Below are 21,659 nucleotides of genomic sequence, written 5' to 3' on the forward strand. Positions count from 1 at the left end.
TCAACGGCAGAAATACGACTACTACGACAACCAAAACGCTCAATATTTGACGATATCGTCGGTCTCCCGCTGCAATGTGCTGCAGCATACATGTATGTGTGTGTCTGTGTATGTGTATATATGTGTGTGTGTGTGTGTGTGTATATGTGAGTATGCCAAAAGTAACCGCGAAGAGTGTGTCTATAACTGCTGCCGGCGGCAATGTCCGGGGAAGGGAGCGCCCTCCCGAAGAGACGCAATCCATCGAATGTGCACACAGACATGGAGGAAGTGTACCTTGTATGCATTGGAGGAAGGCGGGGCGCTCTCAATCGATCGATTGCGACGAGACTTTAATAAATAGCGAGAGGGATGACAGACAAAGGGTGCGTAGCAGGCAACACAACAAATGTCGCGAGGAAAGACAATGAAATCGGAGGAGAGAGTAGCGCGCCATACGGTTTGTAGAGACAGTGTGCGGAGTGAGGAGAGAAGAGGCGATACATTAGTGCGACTCACAGCACGAAACATCATCTCAACAAAATTTCCATCGCTGAGAGTGGGGGACCGTCCCTCGTATCCACAGCAGTCTCTCTCCCCGGGAAGGACGCGCCATGAACCTCCCGCTTGGCTCGTCCGCCAACAGGCAACTACCGACACACACACACCCTCCCAACCGCCTCCACTGCACGCACAACAAATGATATGATGATGACGGAGAGCAGCTATGAGTCATCCACGTGCATACACACACACACACACATACACCTGTCGTTAGGGATGCTTAGCAGGGGACCGTATAATTGTAGAAATTTTCTCTTTGAATTATCAACGAAATAGTTTATAATGTGTTGAAAGGAGCAACTCTATCATGCAGAAAGGAGAACATAAAAGTGGGACATTAAGTCTCTGGGAAGGACATTAATGATTAGAAAGAGTCCTACTGCAACTTGATAAACATCTATCCCATTTGCAGGGACCGTATAATTCCATTTTTAATTCATATTCTAAAAATAAAATTCGCTCATATTTATGCTTCTGTTGTAACATATTTATGTTCACTAAAAATTAAAATTCTCGATGAAAATATAAAGCTTTTTTAGATTACAAGAGAATTAGAGCACTGCCAGTTTATAAAAACTAAGCATTAAGATAAGATGGAACTGCACATATTGGGAAAAAAAGAAAGACTTCTTGAGTTCCATAAATAACTTAAGAAAGTCATAAGATGTCATTTTGAGCAAATTAATATAGATTTCATAAAACACGTCGAAATAATATAACTTCCAATTTAGACAATGAAAATAATTCTTTCTGGGTTACAAATGTAAGCAATGTTCCCATCTAAATCTAGATTACTTATAATATTATTCTTAGAATGAAATTAGAGGAAAAGAAACAAATGTAGTGAAAACGAATTGTACAAAATTTAGCTTCTAAAATTAATCTAATCTCACTGCACGAGCATCAAACGCATATATGTCTACTATCCGTATCAAACCGGAAACTTAACAACAACTGTTACAATCTTAAAAAAAACTCCGGGATAACAGATTTTTTTTTTATCGACTTTGATTACTGAAATTTCAGGACTTACAGTTATATAACAATATTACTGAGAGACTATATGTTCCTTAAATCTTGATCAAATAATAAGCTAAAATGGAAAAAAAAAAGTAGAACTGTACTTTCAATTTGCAAAAACATTTAAGATAAATTGTAACATCACAAAGAGAAGATTTGACTTGACCAAAAAAGTAAACTGCATATTCATTAGTTTTTCTTTACCAGACGACATCCACCAAGATAGCATCATCAGTTCTGTTTATAGTTAAGAGAAAAACTTACTCGTCATTCCTATGAAAGATTTAAATATTCGGAAAAAATACATCCATAACTTCCGAATATTGTCAAAAAGGAAAATTTGCCAGAACAGATCCATAATAACAAAGAATTCTAATCGGTTGTTCAGTACTATTATACAGCACATAATTCATGAAACAATCCATTTTCTCGTCGTCTTAATGGCAAGAATATCCAATAAATATGAAATGCAATATACTGTATGATATTTAGTCCCATTATCAATAAAGATGTTCACAGGGTGAATATACGGCAATCAGAAATACTAGCACTATAACTGTCATGATCTGAAATTCAAAAATATTATGAAACCGAAAAACCAGAAATAGTAGTAACACAACTATAACGATCTGAAATTCAAAAGTATTATAAAGCCGAAAAACCAGAAATACTAGTAATACAGGTGTAGCGATCTGAAATTCAAAACATAAAACCGAAACCTGGATGTACAACACAAAGGAAATGAGATTTCTGGATAGGAAAATTTCTGACTTTCCTAATTTCAAATTCTAAAAAAATTAAAATAGTCGAAGGATTTAAGTGAAATAGAAAGAATTTTAATCTTATATACTGATTAGTATTGTAAAACTATTAAACTTCACTCCTGAATCAAACACAGCTTCTTATATGACACAGTTAAGCACCTCAAGCAACTCTTCCAAAACATATCAATAAAGAAACAACACATATTAGGTAAACCAATTCTACAAACTCAGCTAATTTGCTGATTATCACTCCGCTGCGATGATAAGACATATTCTTAGTGATTTATTTATTATGTGAGCAACAAACTCCTTCCCAGTATTATTAGACAAGTAGGCAGTAAGGCATTCTGATAATGACTTAATTTTAGGAAAGCTTTAGAAAAAATGGTTAAATGACACCAACAAAACTATAATATATCGACTTCTCCAAAATTTCGAACTTTTCCATAAATCCAAAAAGGGCACAATACCTAAAATATATGAGCTCCTCTACAAAGATAGATTGCCAGATTCTGCTTCTTAAATTATAGGATTCTAGAATGCAAAAAAATTACTGAAAGCGGTATTAGACATTAACTAGTTCCAATTTTGACTAAAAATGTTAGCGAGTAAAATACGACAGATGAATAAGTGGAGTCATGTGCAAATGGTTAAGGAGTTCAGGACAGGCAATTTTTTACAGCTAACTTTACACAGTCCATTACAACTAGTCGATGCTCATCGAGAACTGGTTCGATGATTCAAGATATATGCACCGCCTGTTATGCATTTTTCGTGAAAAGACTGCATCACAAAACGATAAAAAAACAAGCATCATAAACATGACTCGTCTCATATAATCTGTAAATTCAAACTAAATTCGATAATACGTGGGCTATGTGCAGAAAAAAATCACAAAAAATCCAAATGAAATTAAATGATCATATTACTTATGGTAGTTAAACTGCTATAAATCAAACAAACATGCTCGTTACTAACCTTTAATCCATCTTCATGCTCCTTTACAACTATAGCGGCACTCCGGAAAAGGATTTTACAAGCAGATTTGCTGAAATTATTATGAAAAAAACACGACAACATAACAATCAATATTTAGCTGCTGGCTTAACTCAACTCTGTCTTCAACACTAAAATACATTAACTTAAGAGTTTCAAAATATTCGACCAATAACGGTCATTTCCACTTTTTCTAAAGGAATTCAAATCAATGTTTTGTCGATTTCAATCAAAACAATAGTGGCTAGAGAAACAGATTACAGTATACTGAATAGGCATACAGATAATTTAATTGGTAGAAAAAAGGAAGTCGGAAGAATCAGAGTTGTACTTTTGAATCTGAAATTGTGATAATCTTCAGTGTTTACGTATCAGTTTGAACAGTAATCTCCCAATTCAACAGTATGATTAACCACATTCGACAGAGTGTTTTCGTTCAAAGGTTAACGCATAATTATAAAATCACCTTAACATACGAATCTTAAGACATTTTACAATTACAATGGTTTCGTATCAATCTTTATTGCTTTCCGGAATCAGAAATAGGTCTTCTATTTGCTTGGCTTGCAATGGCAGGCCATTTTCCACTTCACTCTGAAATAAAAAAACACTGGAAGAAAACATTAGAGATATGTCATGTTGACTTCAATTCAACCGACATCATTAAAAAAGTAAAATAACGACAAATAATATGGCAGTTACTCATTACTACGTCAGAGCAGTCTAAAATTACGTGATTAATCATTGCATATATTATTATCATAAGAGGATTGGATAACGCTGAGAACGGTTGCACTACTAGTAATCTACACAAACTAAAATGTCGTCCTCGTCCTCTCACTGAATCTGATTAACAGGTAAACAGGTAAAAAGGTGTCAACTGGATAATCGGGTGGTGAGACAAGGAGTTGATAAAAGTAGTCCATGAGGCAATTATTTGATCTATTATCCACCGGTCAGGATATAATCAATCGTTTAGAAAAGCTGAAATGTTTGTAGAAAAAATATACCGGAATAAATAACAACACTGCAAGGAACCGTTTCATTATCCGGTACGAAGAATAAAAGGAGAGGTGACCTATCGTCATTACTGATCAAAGTGATATTCTCGTATCAGCAGCACCCATCCATCCATCCATCTACACCATCTCCTCAATCAAGTCTTCTCCATTGATTTCATTTGGATCACTCGATCAGTCGGTCTGTCGGTAGGTCTATCGGTCGATTCGTTGGCCGCTTGGTCGTTATCGTTGTTGCGCTCCTTTTTCTGTTGCTTTCCTCCTGAGATAGTGGCATACTTACATACCCATACAGACACACACATAACATACATACACACACATATCACGCTCACATGCAAACAGGAGCACACACATATACACACACCAAACATATTAGTATTGTATGTGTGTATGTTATTATCGTGTTTGTATGTGTATGTGTGCGTATGTGCATCTACCCCACTATATGTTAAGGGAAAGACAGACAGACAGAGACACACACACACACACACAGGTACACCTTCATTCACAGCAAGCTTCAAAGCTGCACTTTCAAATCGCAACTTGACTGGATGGTTTGTGTCAAATCCAGTCATAACACACAGCCATCTCGAGCACTTCTTGCATAACGTCTCGTCTGGTTTGTACATGAAAATGCAAGAAAATCCTGAAATCATAGAGTGATTATATAATTTCTAATTCCGGAAATGAAATGGAAAGGAACAACAGGAATAAATGCAACTTAGCACTATGATTTTTTTTTTTTTTACAATTAATCCATTGTTAGCATTGGCAAAGCATTTAAGATTGTCTAAAACGATCAATAAGAAATTATCATAAATCTCGGATAAATGTTAATTTAACCGGATTGTTACACTCTCTCTAAAGAATACATTCATTCCTGTCTTGGGCACAAATCGATGTCTTTTATCTAAATGACGAATTTCTCCATTGAAATTTTTAGGACACCATATATCAGGTTACTCAGGAATTTTCAGTAATATCTCTCCTATAAATTAATGAATTATTGCAGCAAATTTAACATAAGAAGACCGCACTATACCTGATCATCCTTTTGTTCCTCATTTGTAACCATTATGTACCATTATGTTTAGAAGATATACCAAATATAGTCGTAAATTTTGCGCTTAATTTCTTGAAAATAAATTTACAAAAAAAAAAAAAAAAAAAAAGAAAAAGCATAACTTACTAACCTAAATTTCAATTAAAGTTAGTTCATGAAGGCACTTATCAACAGCAGCATTAAACCATTTACAAATCATTCGAACTGAATCAATAGTGAAGGAAAGAAGAGGGCGGGTTTTGTAAAGAGAAGACAACTCCGCGGGATTATTAATTTTCATGGCGATATGTTTGATTCACAGCACAATGTGTTGAAATGGCATTTCAGACCGTGTTTTTGGCGCTTCTGTCGCATTCTCCTCCGCATGTTACATATTTGTTGACTATATTGGTGTTTATTATAAATAATGTGGAATTGAAAGTGTTGGCAGCCTGCACATTACAAAAATATTTTCACTAAATATAATTACAGAAAAAAATTAGTTAGTTAGTATTCTGATAAAAAAGGACAAACTGTTATTTTTGACTGTAAAGATATCGTTATTCATTCTCGCTGTTTTAGAGATGGAAGTAAGGGAGATGGATGATGGAGATGAGGAATTGCTTAATGAAGAAGACATTATAAACATTATTCCACTGCATGATACCATGAATGGCTCCTCAGAAATATCCGATACAACATGTGGCGTTTCAGGGATTGATGGTACGATAGATTGGCATATTTTTTTTTTTTTTTTTCATTTCGGAAAAGGCATTCTATGTTAATTCATTTGACTGGGTAGTATCAGTGTGAACTTTTTTTTTTAATAGTTTTTCTTAATTTTTTTCTTTTAATCTATGTTTTTGCTTTTAAACATATCACATATATCATAAAGCTTTTTTTTTTTTAAAAAAAAAAAAAAAGAGAATATGAAATTGTCTTGCAATTAAAGAAAAATTTAGATGAAGATATGGAATTAGCTGAGAATAGTGATATAGAAATGAATGGCAATGAAGAATTTTCAAATGCAATAACGGAAGCTGATAATGTAATATCGGCATGCAAAGATGAAGCTTTTGTTGTCACATGTTTTCAAGATCAGTGGCTCGCTGTTGGTGGAAAAGATGATCAAGCCGTTTTATACAGTCTGCAAAGTAATCCTACATTATCAAGTTAATTAGTTTTGAGCTGCTTTCAATTTTTGTTTTTACTGATCTCTTGCATTTTTCTTTCCTTTGATAAGCCAATTTTGTATAATAGAGGTAAACTCCTTAACGTCTGTAATCAAATTACTGGTAAATAGTTTTGGTTCTTTTTGTAACTTTTCCAGAAATTTTGTGAATAACTTCGTTTGGTTTCGGAGACTATATACTAAATAGAATTTGTATTCTTTGTAAAATACGTGTTGATGTAATCCTATATGTTTTCCACTTGTCACAATTAATATTTTTAAGGTTTGGAACTAGTTCTGAAGATTGATGAACACAAGGATAGTGTAATATGTGCAGAGTTTAGTGTTGAGGGGCATCTGTTGGCCACTGGTGATATGAGTGGCCTGATTGTATTAAGCAGTACCAAGGACCTAAAACGATGTTTCTTAGTAAGAATTGCTTAAGCTTTGTAATCAGAAGATATTGCCCAACTTTTTTAGACTCACTAACGTAGAAGAATTCTTTGTCGTTACTTCGGTATTCTCCCCCTTTTTTAAAAATGGAAGCTTAGTTTATGTCATCTCTGACGGAAAGGAAGTGTAAAGATGGGTTTTCTTTTCTTTGGAATAAAAGATTCTTAGCTTCATTTGTTTAATTAATCGTTTGTTTGACATTACGTCCGAGTTCTTTTGGTGCTAGTAGCCACTTTAAAATAACATGAGTATTTAATTTAAAGATTGATGATTGTGAAGAGTTATCATGGATACGGTGGCATTCATCTGCAGACATTTTGCTTGCTGGTGGTAAAAATGGTGTTTGGATGTGGCTTATAACAAACGACAGTGTTCGACAAACAAAGGTTTCTATTATTTTTTTTTTATCCTTATAGCACTGTTCATGTGCATTTAGCGCTTCACTTTTTTTGTTTAGTGGATCATTAATATTTGTGATTAGAATTATTGCAAAAATATGTTTTTGTATTTGAAAGTTCAGGTGTACATGTGTGATTCACCTACCACATCTGTTGACGGCAAACTGCTTAGTGATGGAAAACGACTTCTTTCTTGCTATGAGGATGGTTCTGTAAAATTATGGTCTCTAAAAGATCAAACATCAGTTAGCATTGTGACAGGGGCTGAAAGCTCTACATGTATAGATGTTCATCATAATTCACCTGTGGCAATTATTGGAGATCTTATGGCACGTTGTTATTTTGTGAATATAGAATCCGCCAAGATATTAAGGATATTTGCAGTGGTTGAAGGAGTTACGGTAAAGATTTTCTTTATATTGTTCGCACTTTTTTTAGTGATAGATTGTTATTCTAAAAGCGCTCGTTTTCACAGTGTGTTAAATTTTAAGTTATTGGATTTACCAATTTTCAGTCTTTCGAAGTAACAATCGAATGCGTGAAATTTTGTCCAACAAAAGAGCCGTGGTTCGTCGTTGGTACTAATTCTGGACGTCTGGCAATATATGATTTTAGTGCGAACACTTTACGCCATATTTTGAAAGATGATGCTGATCCGGTAGTTACCTGTCGATGGTACATGAGAGATTCGAATGAGATGTACATTATTGGTGCTGGTTATAGTGGTATGATTAAGATCTGGGATAGTCGAAGTGGATTACCCGTCTTAGTAGGTTCTTTTCATCATTATTTAGAAGCAGTCTTTGAGCTCACATAAGATGTCATTCCTGTCCTAAGAATCTAAGATTTGTGACTGAAATTTCATATAAAAATGAAACATTATACCGGAAATTATTCACCTTTTTCATGACATTCTTAATAATTTTTCAACTAGAAATTTGAAATTTCTTCATTGTTTTTCATATTTTCAGAAACCTGCATATATTTGGATGACTTTTAATGTTTAATTTTCTAATTGAAAAATAAATGATTGTATTTTTTCTAGGTAATGCTGTCACAAAGTATTGCTATGGAAGGTTCTCATTTGCTCTCAATGGATTTGTCTGTGAAAGGACCCATTTTATACGCGTCATATAGTTCTGGACAACTTTGCAAATTTTCTTCTATAAACCGGTGAAATCACTCTATTCGGTGGTCTTATTTTAGAACCTCACTGTTTTTAACTAGTTTAAGATTTGGAAAATCAGAGTTTTCTTCAGTTATTTTTAATTGTAAAACAGAAAAACCCGTTTAGATTCGAACGTGTTTTATAAAGTTGAGGATCTAAGAATCAACGAGGTCCTGCCTTCCATTTCCCTTTTTCATTTGTTATTGTTGTATTATATTTAATGAATAAAGATTCCTAGAGTTTGCGAAACTTCTATGATTCGATATGAAGGAATCGTTGCATATATATATATATTTTTTTAATTTTTAAAAATTATGTATAATGTTGCGAAAAGAAGAGTCCCAGATCTTATATATTTATTTTGTCGTAATTATCGTTGTTTTCCATTCTTTTCTTTTGCTCAACACGCGATCTCTTTGTATCGTATGTTTCATAATTTATATTAATATATTATTTATATTATTTGTCGTTTTGATAGTGACTTTAAATTTAAGTTTCAGATGTCTTACCAATTATATAGATCGACAACATTGGGGATAGCTCTTCGAAGTACCTTAGATGAATTTGTCGAGGTGAACTTCTATTATTTTAATTTTCTGTTATTTTTTCTCGCGCAAAAGTGATCCCGATTGTGCTGTTTCGACATAACTATTATATATCATTCATGATTGCAGGACGGTACAATTACACCATCCCTAGCTCAAACGGTACTGACAACTTTCGACAAATGTATTAACAGGGCATTATCCCAGCGAGTTAAAAATAAGGTTAATTTCAAGGTAAGTGAGTTTTAGTCTTACTCAACATCTTTAAAATCCCTTCATGAAACATGGTTTCCAGATGAAAGGCAAGCGGTACTTTCTTATTTGGTCATAGGTATTTAACTTTGTTAAGTTAAATAGGTATGTCATATGTCATAGGTATTCATATGTCATAGGTATTTAATTTTGATTTCCTTGAAATTTTCCCGCGATCAAGATATCGTAGGAATCTTTTTTGTTCTTTTTTTTTTTGTTTTTGTCGAGTGTTTTCAGTCGAAAGGGAAAAAATTGAAATGTAAAATTAGGAGTAAACGATTGAGATGGATAAATAAGATTAAAATTTGATTGACATGTTTATAAATTGATTAAAGAACGCAAAATTAGTGCTATGTTGTACCTTAGGATATGTTAACTTTTCTGGGGAATGGAAAAGTGCTAGAGGAAATAAAAAATATGAAGAGAAGGAATTTTTTCACATCCATCTTTCTATTTTTCATTACAGGCTGACAAACTAAAAGCATATCGATTTTGTGACAATGTTTGGACATTTGTAATGGAAAACGTTGAATTCCGTGATGTGACACAGCCGGTAGACGGGGTTGTTGACCGTGTTAAAATAGTAGCGTGTGATGCAAGTGCCGCAAAACTAGCCAACACGTAGAACATTTAGGAGAGGACATTTATACACTGTATAATGCTTTATATTGTCTTGTCTGAATATACTATATTAGCTGATGTTAAAAAAAGAATTGCTTAAATGAACCCATATTTAGGGTTTAGCAGTATGCACCGTTTCGTCATTATATGATCCTTACATGTTAAGGCGGACCTAGTTGATAGTTACGTTCGAAATGACATGGGAATTTATAAAAATAGTTAAATATATAATAGAAGGAAAAAGAGGTTTTCAGTTAGCTACTTATGACAATTTGTTAAGTTCGATTTTCAGTATGATTGACACTTCTCGTTATCACTTTCTCTAAACATCTTTGCTGATATTGTCCTTTTATCTACAGTATTGTATTACAGGGTATAAAAAGTGATAAGACAAACAAAAAAACTGACTACATGTTGTTTGTATTCATCTTATTAATATGAAATATTTTGACACCTTAGAGAAATGTATTGTTTTTCGTGTTATGACAGCTTAGAGGAATGTATTATTTTTCGTGTTTTTTTTTAGAGATAATAATTGTTTGAAAAGTTTTAATAAGCAGTGTTTTGAGTAGCAAATTTCCCCACTGAGGTTTTTTTTTTTTTTCGCTTTAGCAATACTTCTGTATTCAATTGAATTTTCCAAATGAGAGTCTTTTTTGACTTTCTGTGGGGATTTTTGTGGTTTTATATGTTCGAAATGTATTAAAAAATTTTTCTGCATCGTGTATTGTGTTGTATTCACTAGTCTGTGTTCAGCATTGACTGGATGTTGAGGTATGCTAATTACCATTTCAAAGGGATAACATATTTCGACGAATCACTAAAAAACTGAGTAGTGGTTAAGAGAAAATAATCCATTTGACTAGTTTTATTATCAAAGAGCGCAATTTGCTGAGTGGTCGTATCCATCACTGTTATATCCAGTCGAATATGTTAGTTGATGTGGTTTGAAATATAAGGTGTAGGTGAGAGGTTGAGGTTTGTTATTGGCAACTGATCGGGAATAGAGGCTCACTGGAATTGTTATTGGTTTCTTGATGATTTACACAAGTGTTCCTTTGTAGAAATTTTAATGCTAATCGCCGATTGCTTTTAAATTCTTTTAAAAACTAAGAAGATCACTATCTGTAAGCAGCTTTCATTTATACAATTTCAAGAATTAATGTTAAATAAGCTGCGGAATTTATACATTGTGAACGATTAATCTAAGGTTAGTTACATTCTTTTTGTAACAGTACTTTGGTTCATTTCATTACTTTAATCATTATAAGATGCGTTAATTGGTAATCAAGATGAAGTTTAATTCATATGATCGCAGTCGAACGCTATTTGAGTAACTAAATTAAATATTCGAGAAAGTTTTATTTTATCAACCGCTTCTCTAAGTAGTCAAGCCTCTTTTCTCTCTGTCACACTACTGTCACATCACGTAAAACAGAGCTAATTAAAGAAAATCATTTCTTTGTTAATGTTATATTTCTTTTTTGGCAAACATTTAAAACAGTAATATATTATTTTACAAAAGAAATTTAATTTCGTTTAAATAACACTCTATGTAATTCTCTTATTGTATCTTTTCACAAAATATATTATTAAAATTGAATTAGCTATAAATAATTTACGTTGAAATATTAAATTTCTGTCTTTTAATTTTCATTGAAGATAAAAGTATACTATATCATACGGATATAATTTGTGGATATTACGGCTCTTATCGATCTAATTTCATGGAATGTTTACAAAAATGTAATAATGCTAATATCTAAATGATAGCTTATCTATAATAATTTTCAGTTAGAATGCAACGTAAACTATAGCAAAAAAATTGTTAGAAAGTTGGATAAAAATTAAAAATTTTTTTTCTAAATTCAACTGAATCAATAATTTCTTGTCCATAGAAATTTGCATAAACAAATAATTATAAATAAAAATTTTTTTCTTATTATATTATAATGTCATTTATAGAAGTTACTTATTTTCTTTATACTTTTCTTTACTCTTGTTAATGATATAATAAATTTTAAGTTTCTACATTTTCGAATTTTTTGATATTTATTTATTCAAAATCTGATAGAATATTGTAATTAAAAATTGGAAAAGTTAATTAAAAAGCATTAGCCTTTTAGGCAATATCAATCGATTATATTAATGAGAATAAATATTTTTGAATTGAAAGTAAAACTTAAATAGAATAAAGTATGAAATTTTTAAATTTGAAAATTTTTATATCAAAAATTAATGTAACAAAATATTAGTTAATAGAAAAATTATTCATACAAGAATATTAAATATTATTTCTAAAATATCTAATTTAAAAATATTTTATCTAAAACATCTAATGAAGTACTTAATGAAGCACTGATGACACGGATAGCATTGGTGACAGTCAAATCTATCACAAATGCCGTAATTACTAACATTTCAATTTTATCTGCTTTACCATTAAGCGTAGTGTAATTATAAAGAAATATAGTGGCAATTTTGCATTGTAATAATAATGCCTTATTGTCATGGAGACGTAAAGTGATAAAGAGAGAATCAATTGTAATCACTGTTGTCCTTTGAGATCAATAATTTCATTCATACTTATATTAAATATCTTTCATTTGATTATTAATGGAACAAATAATTTTGAGTTAAAAACTAAACTTAAATCAAGAATAAAGCATAAAAATTGAAATTCAAATAATTTTTCAATTCTATAATTAATTATAATACTGAATAAATCATTTTGATTTTAATATTAATTACATTATTAGATTTTTATAAAATAATTTTATAAAATTTATCAAGAAAATTGCCAGTGCTATTTTCAATTTTTATTTCTTTTCTAAATTAATTGGTGCAATATGTTGGATTATGTTTATTCAAACGTTTCAGTCATTTTTTCTTTTGCATTTCATTAAAGATGATTTTGTTAAATTTGATATAATTTTATAAAACAATAAAAAAGTTTATCGAAAAAAATTTTCGGGAAAACAATGCTATTTTCAATTCTTCTTCGTTAAATTAAAATTTCAAAGTTTGTTACATCTATCAAATCAAAACTAGCAAAATGATTTGAAATATTTTGGCTATCATTTCAATATCACTTTTCATTTCACATTTTTAAATCAACTAAACTCTTATATACTTCTCTCTGACTCGTAACAAATAAAGTCACAAAGGAATAAGTGAGATGAGGAATAATTTAAAAAATATTTTTAAAAACTTCAAAAATGAGGAATGTAGCAAAGAAATTCGTTTCAAACATAAAAAACAATTTTATGTTTGCTTTCATCATTGTTTATTTGTAATTCAATCTCTCAATTTACACTCTTTTTTCCTTTTCATTGTTAAACATTAGACTGAAAATCACTTTTTTTAATTGAAACTTTTGAAATTTTTTCCGCATTTAAAAATTTGAGAGTTTTAGCATTAAGAATACGACAAGAAAGCGCCATGCTTTTCTTGTTTAATTCAGCTATGCAATAAATTCGATGAAATTTCATTCTTCAATATTATAGTAATTATAAGTGTGAGCGATCATAAAACTTAGAAATAAATATAAGCTAATATTTATAAGAATTTTAAATGTGTGATGAAATAAATTTGAATTGAAATTCGAATATAATTTAATGATAGTTTAGGACAAAAAAAGAATTTTGGAAGAATTTTCAAATTTAACAATGAAACTAATTGTTTCTTTGAAAAGTTTGACAATTAATGTAAAAGAAAAATTATCGTTTTAAAATCGTCTACTAGTGATGAAATTTATTTTTAGAACAAATAATATTTTCCTCAGAAAAAAAAAAATCAAAATATTGTTTTCCTAAAACTAAATTTTATCATTAGTGCACGATATTAAAAATTTTATTATCCATTTTTTTTTTATAAATTACTAAAAATGCATCTTCTATTCAACTAGATTTTTCCATTTACAATTTAATCATTTGCAGACATATAAATTATTGAATGTTTGAAATTTTGTTATGCATATTTTAAAATGGTAGTGGGAAGTTCTGCCTAACTTTTTCTCATGCATTATCACATATGCAAATGTTATCTCCAATTATCTATCTGAACTAATCATTTTAACATTTCAACAAATAATACTATAAAATCGGATGATTCATTATCATTTGATGCATTAAAATCTCTCATATTCTAATAATCCAAATATGATATATTTGATAACTTTTTTTTTTTTTATGATGATTAAATGACTGTATTTTTACTATCTTAACATTATACGAATTTTATTTGCTATATGTTTTCTTTTTTCTTTTATTTCATCCCATAATTTATATTATTTGAAGATAAATGAGAAAAAAATTTAAATAAAATATGAAATTTACATTAATTATGCAAATTAATTTTAGAATATATTTTTGCGAATTAATTATTATTAAAATGTTTTCATTTTCAAATTTTCCAATAATTAGGCTTTTTTAAAACCTTTTCATTTATAGCAAAAATAAAATTCTAATTTTGAAAAAAAAAAATTGAGTTAAAAATAAATTTAAAACGGATAAAATTCAAGCAAAAAAATTGAAATGTTTTTGCTTGAATTTTTTTTTTTTTGTTTTGCTTAAGGTTTCCTTAAATTTATAATCTGCTAAAACAATAAAATGCTTTCGCCACATGCATTTCTGCATTCTGCTACTCGTCTTGCACCTCTTTTTTTTTCTATTGACTGATCAGATGATAAGAATCTAAGGCAATTCATAGTATTAATTTCATGTTCTGGCAGTTTTACTTCATAATAGCATTATAACGCTGCATGCACGTCAACTGCATGCACGATGACTCATTTCCTAACTTACATATATTGTTAAAATGTCAAATAAGACAATGCACATTGTCTTTTTTTAGAAATGAAAACATTCCTATGCTAATGATAGCTCATAACCCACAAGAAGCGTTTATCGCTGTGATGAAAAATGGTAGAATTATTGAGTCGAGAATTTAGTGAACTCTCGTCTGTCCTACAGTTAGATGAGATGAGGTGAAGAGTTTTTCACTTCATGGCATATTTGCTGCAAGAAAATAATCTAATCTAAAATTATTACAAAATAAAATTAAACATTAGAAAATTTCGATCGATAATTAAATAAATAATATAATTATTTGATTTCAGACAGGTTTTAATATCTAAATTAAAATGTTAAATGAAGATACAACAATGAGTTTAGATTTATAGTAGGCCTTAATCTTAATAATAATAATTTTATTTGGCACAGGTAATTTATAAGAAAAAAGTATTAAAAAACTTAACTTAGCACGCCTTTTACCCAAAGTGAGCAGTTAGTAAACATTTACTATCTCTCAAAATATTATTATTTTTTAATAAAATTTCTTAAACAAATTTAAAGGATCTAATTTTTTTTTTGGATAAATAAAGAATTTCTGAAATACATAGCAGAAAAATAATGCTAAGATAAATCCTAGATCGAAAAAATATATTTAATATTATTGATTTTTTGTAGGAAGAATTAAATTGACTTGCGAAATTATCACTGATATATATGGAAATTTTAATGTACCTGTTTACTATCTGAAATTTTTCATATACGGTGAAAATCCGAAATATTTAGAGGGAGAAAATTTTAAACATTATACTTAGAGTTGAAAAATTGTCTAACGATATCTGATAATGAGTTCTAGCTATTGATAACACCAAAGCTCTGTCTTTACTTTATTTATCAGTTCAGCAAACCTATCATTAAATTTTGATATTTCTAACTAATACTTTGTAAGTTAGAAAGATATCTGAAATAATTATTTGAACTTTAAAAATGTACCTCTGGATGTATGTATTCATCTATAGTGTCAATCATTTATAAATACAATCAAAATATCAGAACCTCTGAACAATTTATTTAAATTAATCCAATAATGGCATAATTCAAAAAAAAAAAAAAAAAAATGCATTTAAGTTTCATTTTCATAATTCGGTTAGTTTCTTCTAAGGATTTTATAATGCTTCATTTTAAGAGTTAAAAATCTTTGGCTTTATTGCTTATCTTAGCCATTATTCTATCCCATCTATATTTCGTCTCTTTTCATTTCAAACAAAAATTTATTTCCAATATTTGCATATAATTTTACAATTTTGGCCTAAATTAAACAATTAATTGGACCTTTACATGTCAACAAATGTGATTAATGTTTTGTTTATATATAATTTATATATGTACGTGTGTGTGTGTATGTATGTGTGTGTGTGTGTGTGTGTGTGTGTATGTATATGTATGTGTGTGTGTGTGTGTGTGTATTACATTATTGGTTAAGTTAAAAAAGTATTTAAGTTGTAATGCTTGCCATCCAAATGGAAAAAAGAAGATTCTCTAGGCATGCATAAACAATTTTAATATAAAAGAGCCTATATACTTCACTTGCAAACCTTTGTCCCTACTTCCTTTTTAAAACTTTATTTCCCAGATTTTCCAAAAAAAAAAAAGAAAAAATTATCTTCATATTGTCATATTGTCACATTGTCATATTGTCACATTGTCACATTGTCACATTATCACATTATCACAATCTTCTCATCATTCATCTTTTCTTCAATTCTTTTCATCTTTTCACAACTCTTTTTACCATTAATGCTACATAAATTTTTATAATTATTTATTTACTTATTTATTTATATGCTAAATTTATCAGTTAAAATTAATAGAATATTTTTTAATAATTTATTTTTATTTTTATCAATTAACAAATTTTTTTTTCCATTTTTTTTTTCTATTAACAAATTTTTCCAAACATTAATCATTTTGTATTTAAAAAAATGAATTGCTGTTTCAAAGCAAAATATATTAAAATTTCAAATATATGATAAAATTTAAGGATTTAAAAGTTTGAGAAAGTTTTTTATTTTCATTTTTTATTACATATATATATTCCAAAATTTATGATATTTCAAAAAAAAAAACTCAAAATGCAGTGCATGTCGTTCCTTTTCGTATAATAAATGCTACCATATCATATTTTTTTTTTGGCTTACTTTATATAATTTTTTTTTTTTAAAGAACTTCCTAAATTTTTTAAGACAGGAAAATTTGTTTTCATTTATTAATTTCTTTGAAAAAAAAATTGGACTTCACTTAAAAAAATTTAGGTCATTTTTATTACAATTAAAAGCTTTCTTCGTAAAAGTTTTTTCTAGAATTTATCACTGATTAAATTTAGAATCAAATTGCGTTCAAATTCATAATCTCAAATTTAAAGCTAAATTTAAAATTACTTTTTTATTGTGAAAAGTAGCAATTTTCAGTTATTTCAAAATGGAAAACCTCTTATGTCATTGAATGATATTTTTGCCTTTATGATGAATTTGCAGTAAAATTTAGTATAACTAATAATTTTCTGCTGATTACTTTACGAGTATAAGCAAAAGGGAAATATATTCAAAGGAGTAATTATCTGGCAGCAATTTTGCCAACCAATTACGTCATTCAGAATCCACCCTCACTAAAGCCAGGCCAAGCTAGGCTTTACCAGGCTAACAATTGCCGCTCAAGAGGCCATTGCCCAAAATTATGTCATCTACAATAAGCATTTTTTTCTATACTCTAAAAAAAAAAACGAAAATTCGTCATTTTATTAAAATTACACCCTAACAAATATTAGACAATACGTGTATCTTCATGACGTTATTATTTCATTGCATAAGAATATGACGTAATATAGCGTAATAATATAGCGTAATGACGTAATATAGCGTAATACGACGTGATACAAAAGTAATCATATCAATTAATTTTTGAATTCAAAAATTAATTGATATGAACTATATGCTTTTGCAAATATTTGTCGAGCATTCAAGTAATCAGCTCAAAATGAAACGATCGTATTTTATATTTTCAAAGATTTTAAAAGTTTTTACTATATTTTCTAAAAAATTATGCAACGATCATTGTAAGAAATTAATCACATAAAAAATTATAGTCGACAAGCAGAAACAGAGTTAAATTAATTTATGTAAGTAAATGCATTGTTTTGCAGAATTGAAGAAAATCAGTCAAACTAAGTTTTAAAAATTTATCTGAGAATAACTCTTAAAAATTTTCAACTCATTGATGCTTCTTTGAGCTTTGAAAAGTTACAAATTCGAGGGAAAAATTAATCATTGAAAGAGTAATCTCTCTCTCTCTCTCTCTCTCTCTCTCTCTCTCTCTCTAAACATTTCAATCATATTTAAAAAGTTTCAAATGAATTGAACAGCTAATGTTATCGCTATCGTTAATTAAAATAATTTTAGCATTTGCAAATTAATCAAAATAATATAAATTCGTAATATTATCTTTTTTTTCAGACACTAAATGAGCCATATATGTAAATATAAATTCTAAATTTGAACATTCAAAATTCAGAAGAAAAAAAAAATATATATAGAACAAATTTTATTTTAAAAACTAAGAGTACTAATTCTATATGCTTCAAATTATTTCATGCATACAAATCGTTTCGACACTGCAAGTTCAATTGATGATGATGGCAATATATCATATAAGTAGTATGAATTTTTGCTTTATTAAAATAAATTTTAAGTTTAAGAAATTGATGCAAAATAATTTTAGAAAAAAGAAAAAATAAATAAATTGAAAGAAGGATTAATTGAATGTTTCATATAATTTTGATTCAATTAATACTTTTTAATATGAATGTGAATGAAATGAACTTTAATGTTTTTTTTTTTCTTTTGTTTTGTTTTCAAAAACTTAAATTTTTTGAAATCTATTTTATCATTGGCAATTTGCTAGTGGAAAAGATGAGAAAGTATGAAACATAGTTTTTTGCAAATCAATTTTTCTCGTTAGAAATTTCTTGATGTTTCTGGAATTGCATTCAAAAATTCCGTTTCAGGAAAATTAAAAAACTGGCTGAATTTATTTCAAATAATAATAAATATATTTTTTAAAGATTTATCAAATTAGGGGCAATTTTCTTTCTATTAACTAATTTAACTAATCTATTTTTTTACAATATATTTTTATAATACAATTTCAATTTATGATCAACGAACAATTCTAATTTATAAATCATATTTTAAAATTTTTAATATATTTTTATTTCATTTCAATTTTCACCGTTAATTAGCTATTACTGAATTCTTATCAATCATTTATTTGAAAATTCTTATCTAAAAGACATTACTTATCACAAGAACAATAATTTGATTTATTAACTATCTGTCATAGCTTATCAATATGATAATATCCAATATTTAAAAAAAATACATATACAAATCATTTTTAACTATTTTCATATATTCCTAGAGATATCAGTTAAAATTTGATTAATCTCTGTAAGATAAAAGCAATGAACTGTTAATGTATATATGTATCTATAGAACGAGAGAGAGGGAGAGAGAAGGGAGAGGGAGGGAGAGAGAGGGGAGAGAGAGGGGGAAATTTTAAAGATTACTAATGGAATAACACTTCGAAATCTAGAAGTTGAGAATGAAATTAATAAGTCGATCAACTTTATTTCGTTTCTTTCCTTTCTTTTGTGAGTTTTAATTTGAACAAAGTAACAGTTTTAAAAAAAAAGTATAAAAAAAGATTAATGATTATATTTTTGTTAAATATTCTGAATTGGTACTTTTCAAAATTTGAATAAATATAAGAATATTTTACTACAATAAATAATTTAATGTGTAATGATTTTACAATTGAATATTTTAGGAGCATTTTTCAATATTCATTCATTCATTCATTTAAATTTGTTAATTCAAATTTTTGCATCGAGTATAGAGAGGTGAATTTTAATGGAGAGAGAGAGAGAGAGAAAGAGAGAGAGAAAGAGGTTGTTAAGAGAAATTAATGAGAAATGATATGCGCTAAAGTTAAAGGTCAAAAAAAAGAGATTATTATCAGATTGCTTTTCTGGAAGTATGCTAAGTAAATAGTTCAATGATAAATGATGAAAATTAAAGTAATAGGGAAGTTTTTTTTTTTTTTTTTTCTTCCTCTTAACTTCTCTCTTTTTCATTTTATACTTCAAGCATTGTTATCATTTCAGCTTATTTTTTCTCAAAATGCTATTTTGCTTTCTTTTTTTCCCTTCTATTTCTAACTAATCCCAAAACAGAAAAAGAAAAAAAAAATACAAATTCAAACAATTTTTAAACGAATTTTTAAAAAAAATATTTTGATTCTATATTTTCTTTCACGAATAGACTTTTTCTTTTTGCTAAAAAATAAAAAAGACAGAAGTAATTTCTTTTTTTTTTTCTGCAGTTTGAGGCTATTTTAAATTTTAGCATATATTTTCAATCAAATTCACCAAAACTACGAATGAATCATTTAGTGATTAATCAAGCAAGAAAAGTCATTTTTTTAAGAAATGATTTGATAAAGTTTTGGAACTGATACTGTTATCTCACTTAACATTATCTTGTAAATATCTAATAATCACTTTTTTCCAATAACTTAGAAATTTAGTGAAGTTAATAAATTAATATTAATAATAACAATTAATGATTAAACTAATAAATTAAAACTTATTAATGGAGTTAATTAAGTATCAATCTGATAAGATCATGCATTAAATTGATATTAATTGCTGACAAAAACTTATTGAATAGTATTTTCCATCAAAATAAAAAAATTAGCAAACAAATTAGCAATAAATAAATAATAATAATAATAATAAACTTTATTTTTTAATACGATTGAAATAAAATTTTATGGAAACATTTATTTTTTTTTATTCTTATTTTTTATGTCAAATAATTAGGAATAATTTGGATTAAAAGATTTAATGAAAGATCAGTATGATAATCTTTTCAATGATTTCTTGAAAAATCAAAAAATTGAAGTGCTAAAATGCAAAAGTCAAAAAAATAGTTTGTTTGATTTTTTTTCTCATCCTATACTTTCATTATTCGATCACAATTTGCTCTATCTTACTGTATGATACAGAAATACTACAAATTTTTTAATCATTTCAATATTATTTTTATACTTAACTCACTTATTTCATTTAATTAACACTAATTAAGTTCTAATCTTTCATAAATTTCAACAAACATTGATTAATTTTTTAAATTTCTATTGTTTATTACTTTTCTTGCGACAATAAAAATCAATAATTACGATTAATGTCATAATAAATGTCACATGAAATTCAAATATTTATTCCTTCATATAATAAATTTATATTTACATTTTGATATACAAAGTTAGAACCTTGATAATACAATTAAAAAATATTAATTAAAATATCAGGAAATTAACTTTCGGTGTTTATAACTGCTTCTATATTGATTCTCACATTGTAGTACAAATATCTTGTCATAATTCAATAATTATATCATTTATTAGTAATACAATTTCTAGCTGCAATATTTCTTTTTTTTTTTCTAAAATGATAAAATGTGTTGTTATTATTATTTTTTTTCTTTTATTATATTAATTAAATTAGAGGAAAATAGATTATAACAATGATTAATAAAATAGGTTAGCTAATGAAAGCAAAAAGAAAAGGAAAAAAAAGGTATCAGTTAGTAAGCTAAACATCAGGGAAAAAAAATTGAAAAATGAAAATTTCAAGTGATTTCTTCAACGTTTCAAAATGATTTCTTGAAACTTTCAATTCTTCTAAAACTTTGCTAATATTTCAGTTCTTTTCTTCTTTTTGCTTTTGTTTTTTTTTTGTTTTTTCGTTTTCTTTTTT

General features: G+C 28.2%; 3 protein-coding genes across 4 annotated transcripts; 2 read left to right on the forward strand and 1 right to left on the reverse strand.

Annotated features, from left to right (window-relative positions):
* Positions 1-4,479: 4,479 nt before the first annotated feature.
* Positions 4,480-4,974, reverse strand: Bm17405 (Uncharacterized protein; the record flags this gene model as incomplete). The annotated part of the gene is made up of 2 exons (XM_043077495.1): positions 4,480-4,604; positions 4,845-4,974. 2 exons carry the CDS (start codon positions 4,972-4,974, stop codon positions 4,480-4,482), a joined length of 255 nt encoding a protein of 84 aa, XP_042933429.1.
* Positions 4,975-5,971: 997 nt separating this feature from the next.
* Positions 5,972-8,586, forward strand: Bm7289 (the record flags this gene model as incomplete). 2 transcript variants are annotated; one of them, XM_043077496.1, is made up of 7 exons in its annotated part: positions 5,972-6,110; positions 6,350-6,541; positions 6,842-6,987; positions 7,275-7,397; positions 7,532-7,810; positions 7,924-8,178; positions 8,455-8,586. In XM_043077496.1, 7 exons carry the CDS (start codon positions 5,972-5,974, stop codon positions 8,584-8,586), a joined length of 1,266 nt encoding a protein of 421 aa, XP_042933430.1. The 2 variants fall into 2 exon arrangements, with proteins under 2 accessions (XP_042933430.1, XP_042933431.1); XM_043077497.1 differs by lacking the exon at positions 5,972-6,110 and having other exon boundaries at positions 6,358-6,541.
* Positions 8,587-9,077: 491 nt separating this feature from the next.
* Positions 9,078-9,999, forward strand: Bm14072 (Transcription initiation factor IIA, gamma subunit, helical domain containing protein; the record flags this gene model as incomplete). The annotated part of the gene is made up of 3 exons (XM_043077498.1): positions 9,078-9,149; positions 9,252-9,356; positions 9,841-9,999. 3 exons carry the CDS (start codon positions 9,078-9,080, stop codon positions 9,997-9,999), a joined length of 336 nt encoding a protein of 111 aa, XP_042933432.1.
* Between the last annotated feature and the right edge of the window lie 11,660 nt (positions 10,000-21,659).

This window comes from Brugia malayi (genome assembly GCF_000002995.4).
Source record: "Brugia malayi strain FR3 genome assembly, contig: Bm_v4_Chr1_scaffold_001, whole genome shotgun sequence".
NCBI lineage: Eukaryota > Metazoa > Nematoda > Chromadorea > Rhabditida > Onchocercidae > Brugia > Brugia malayi.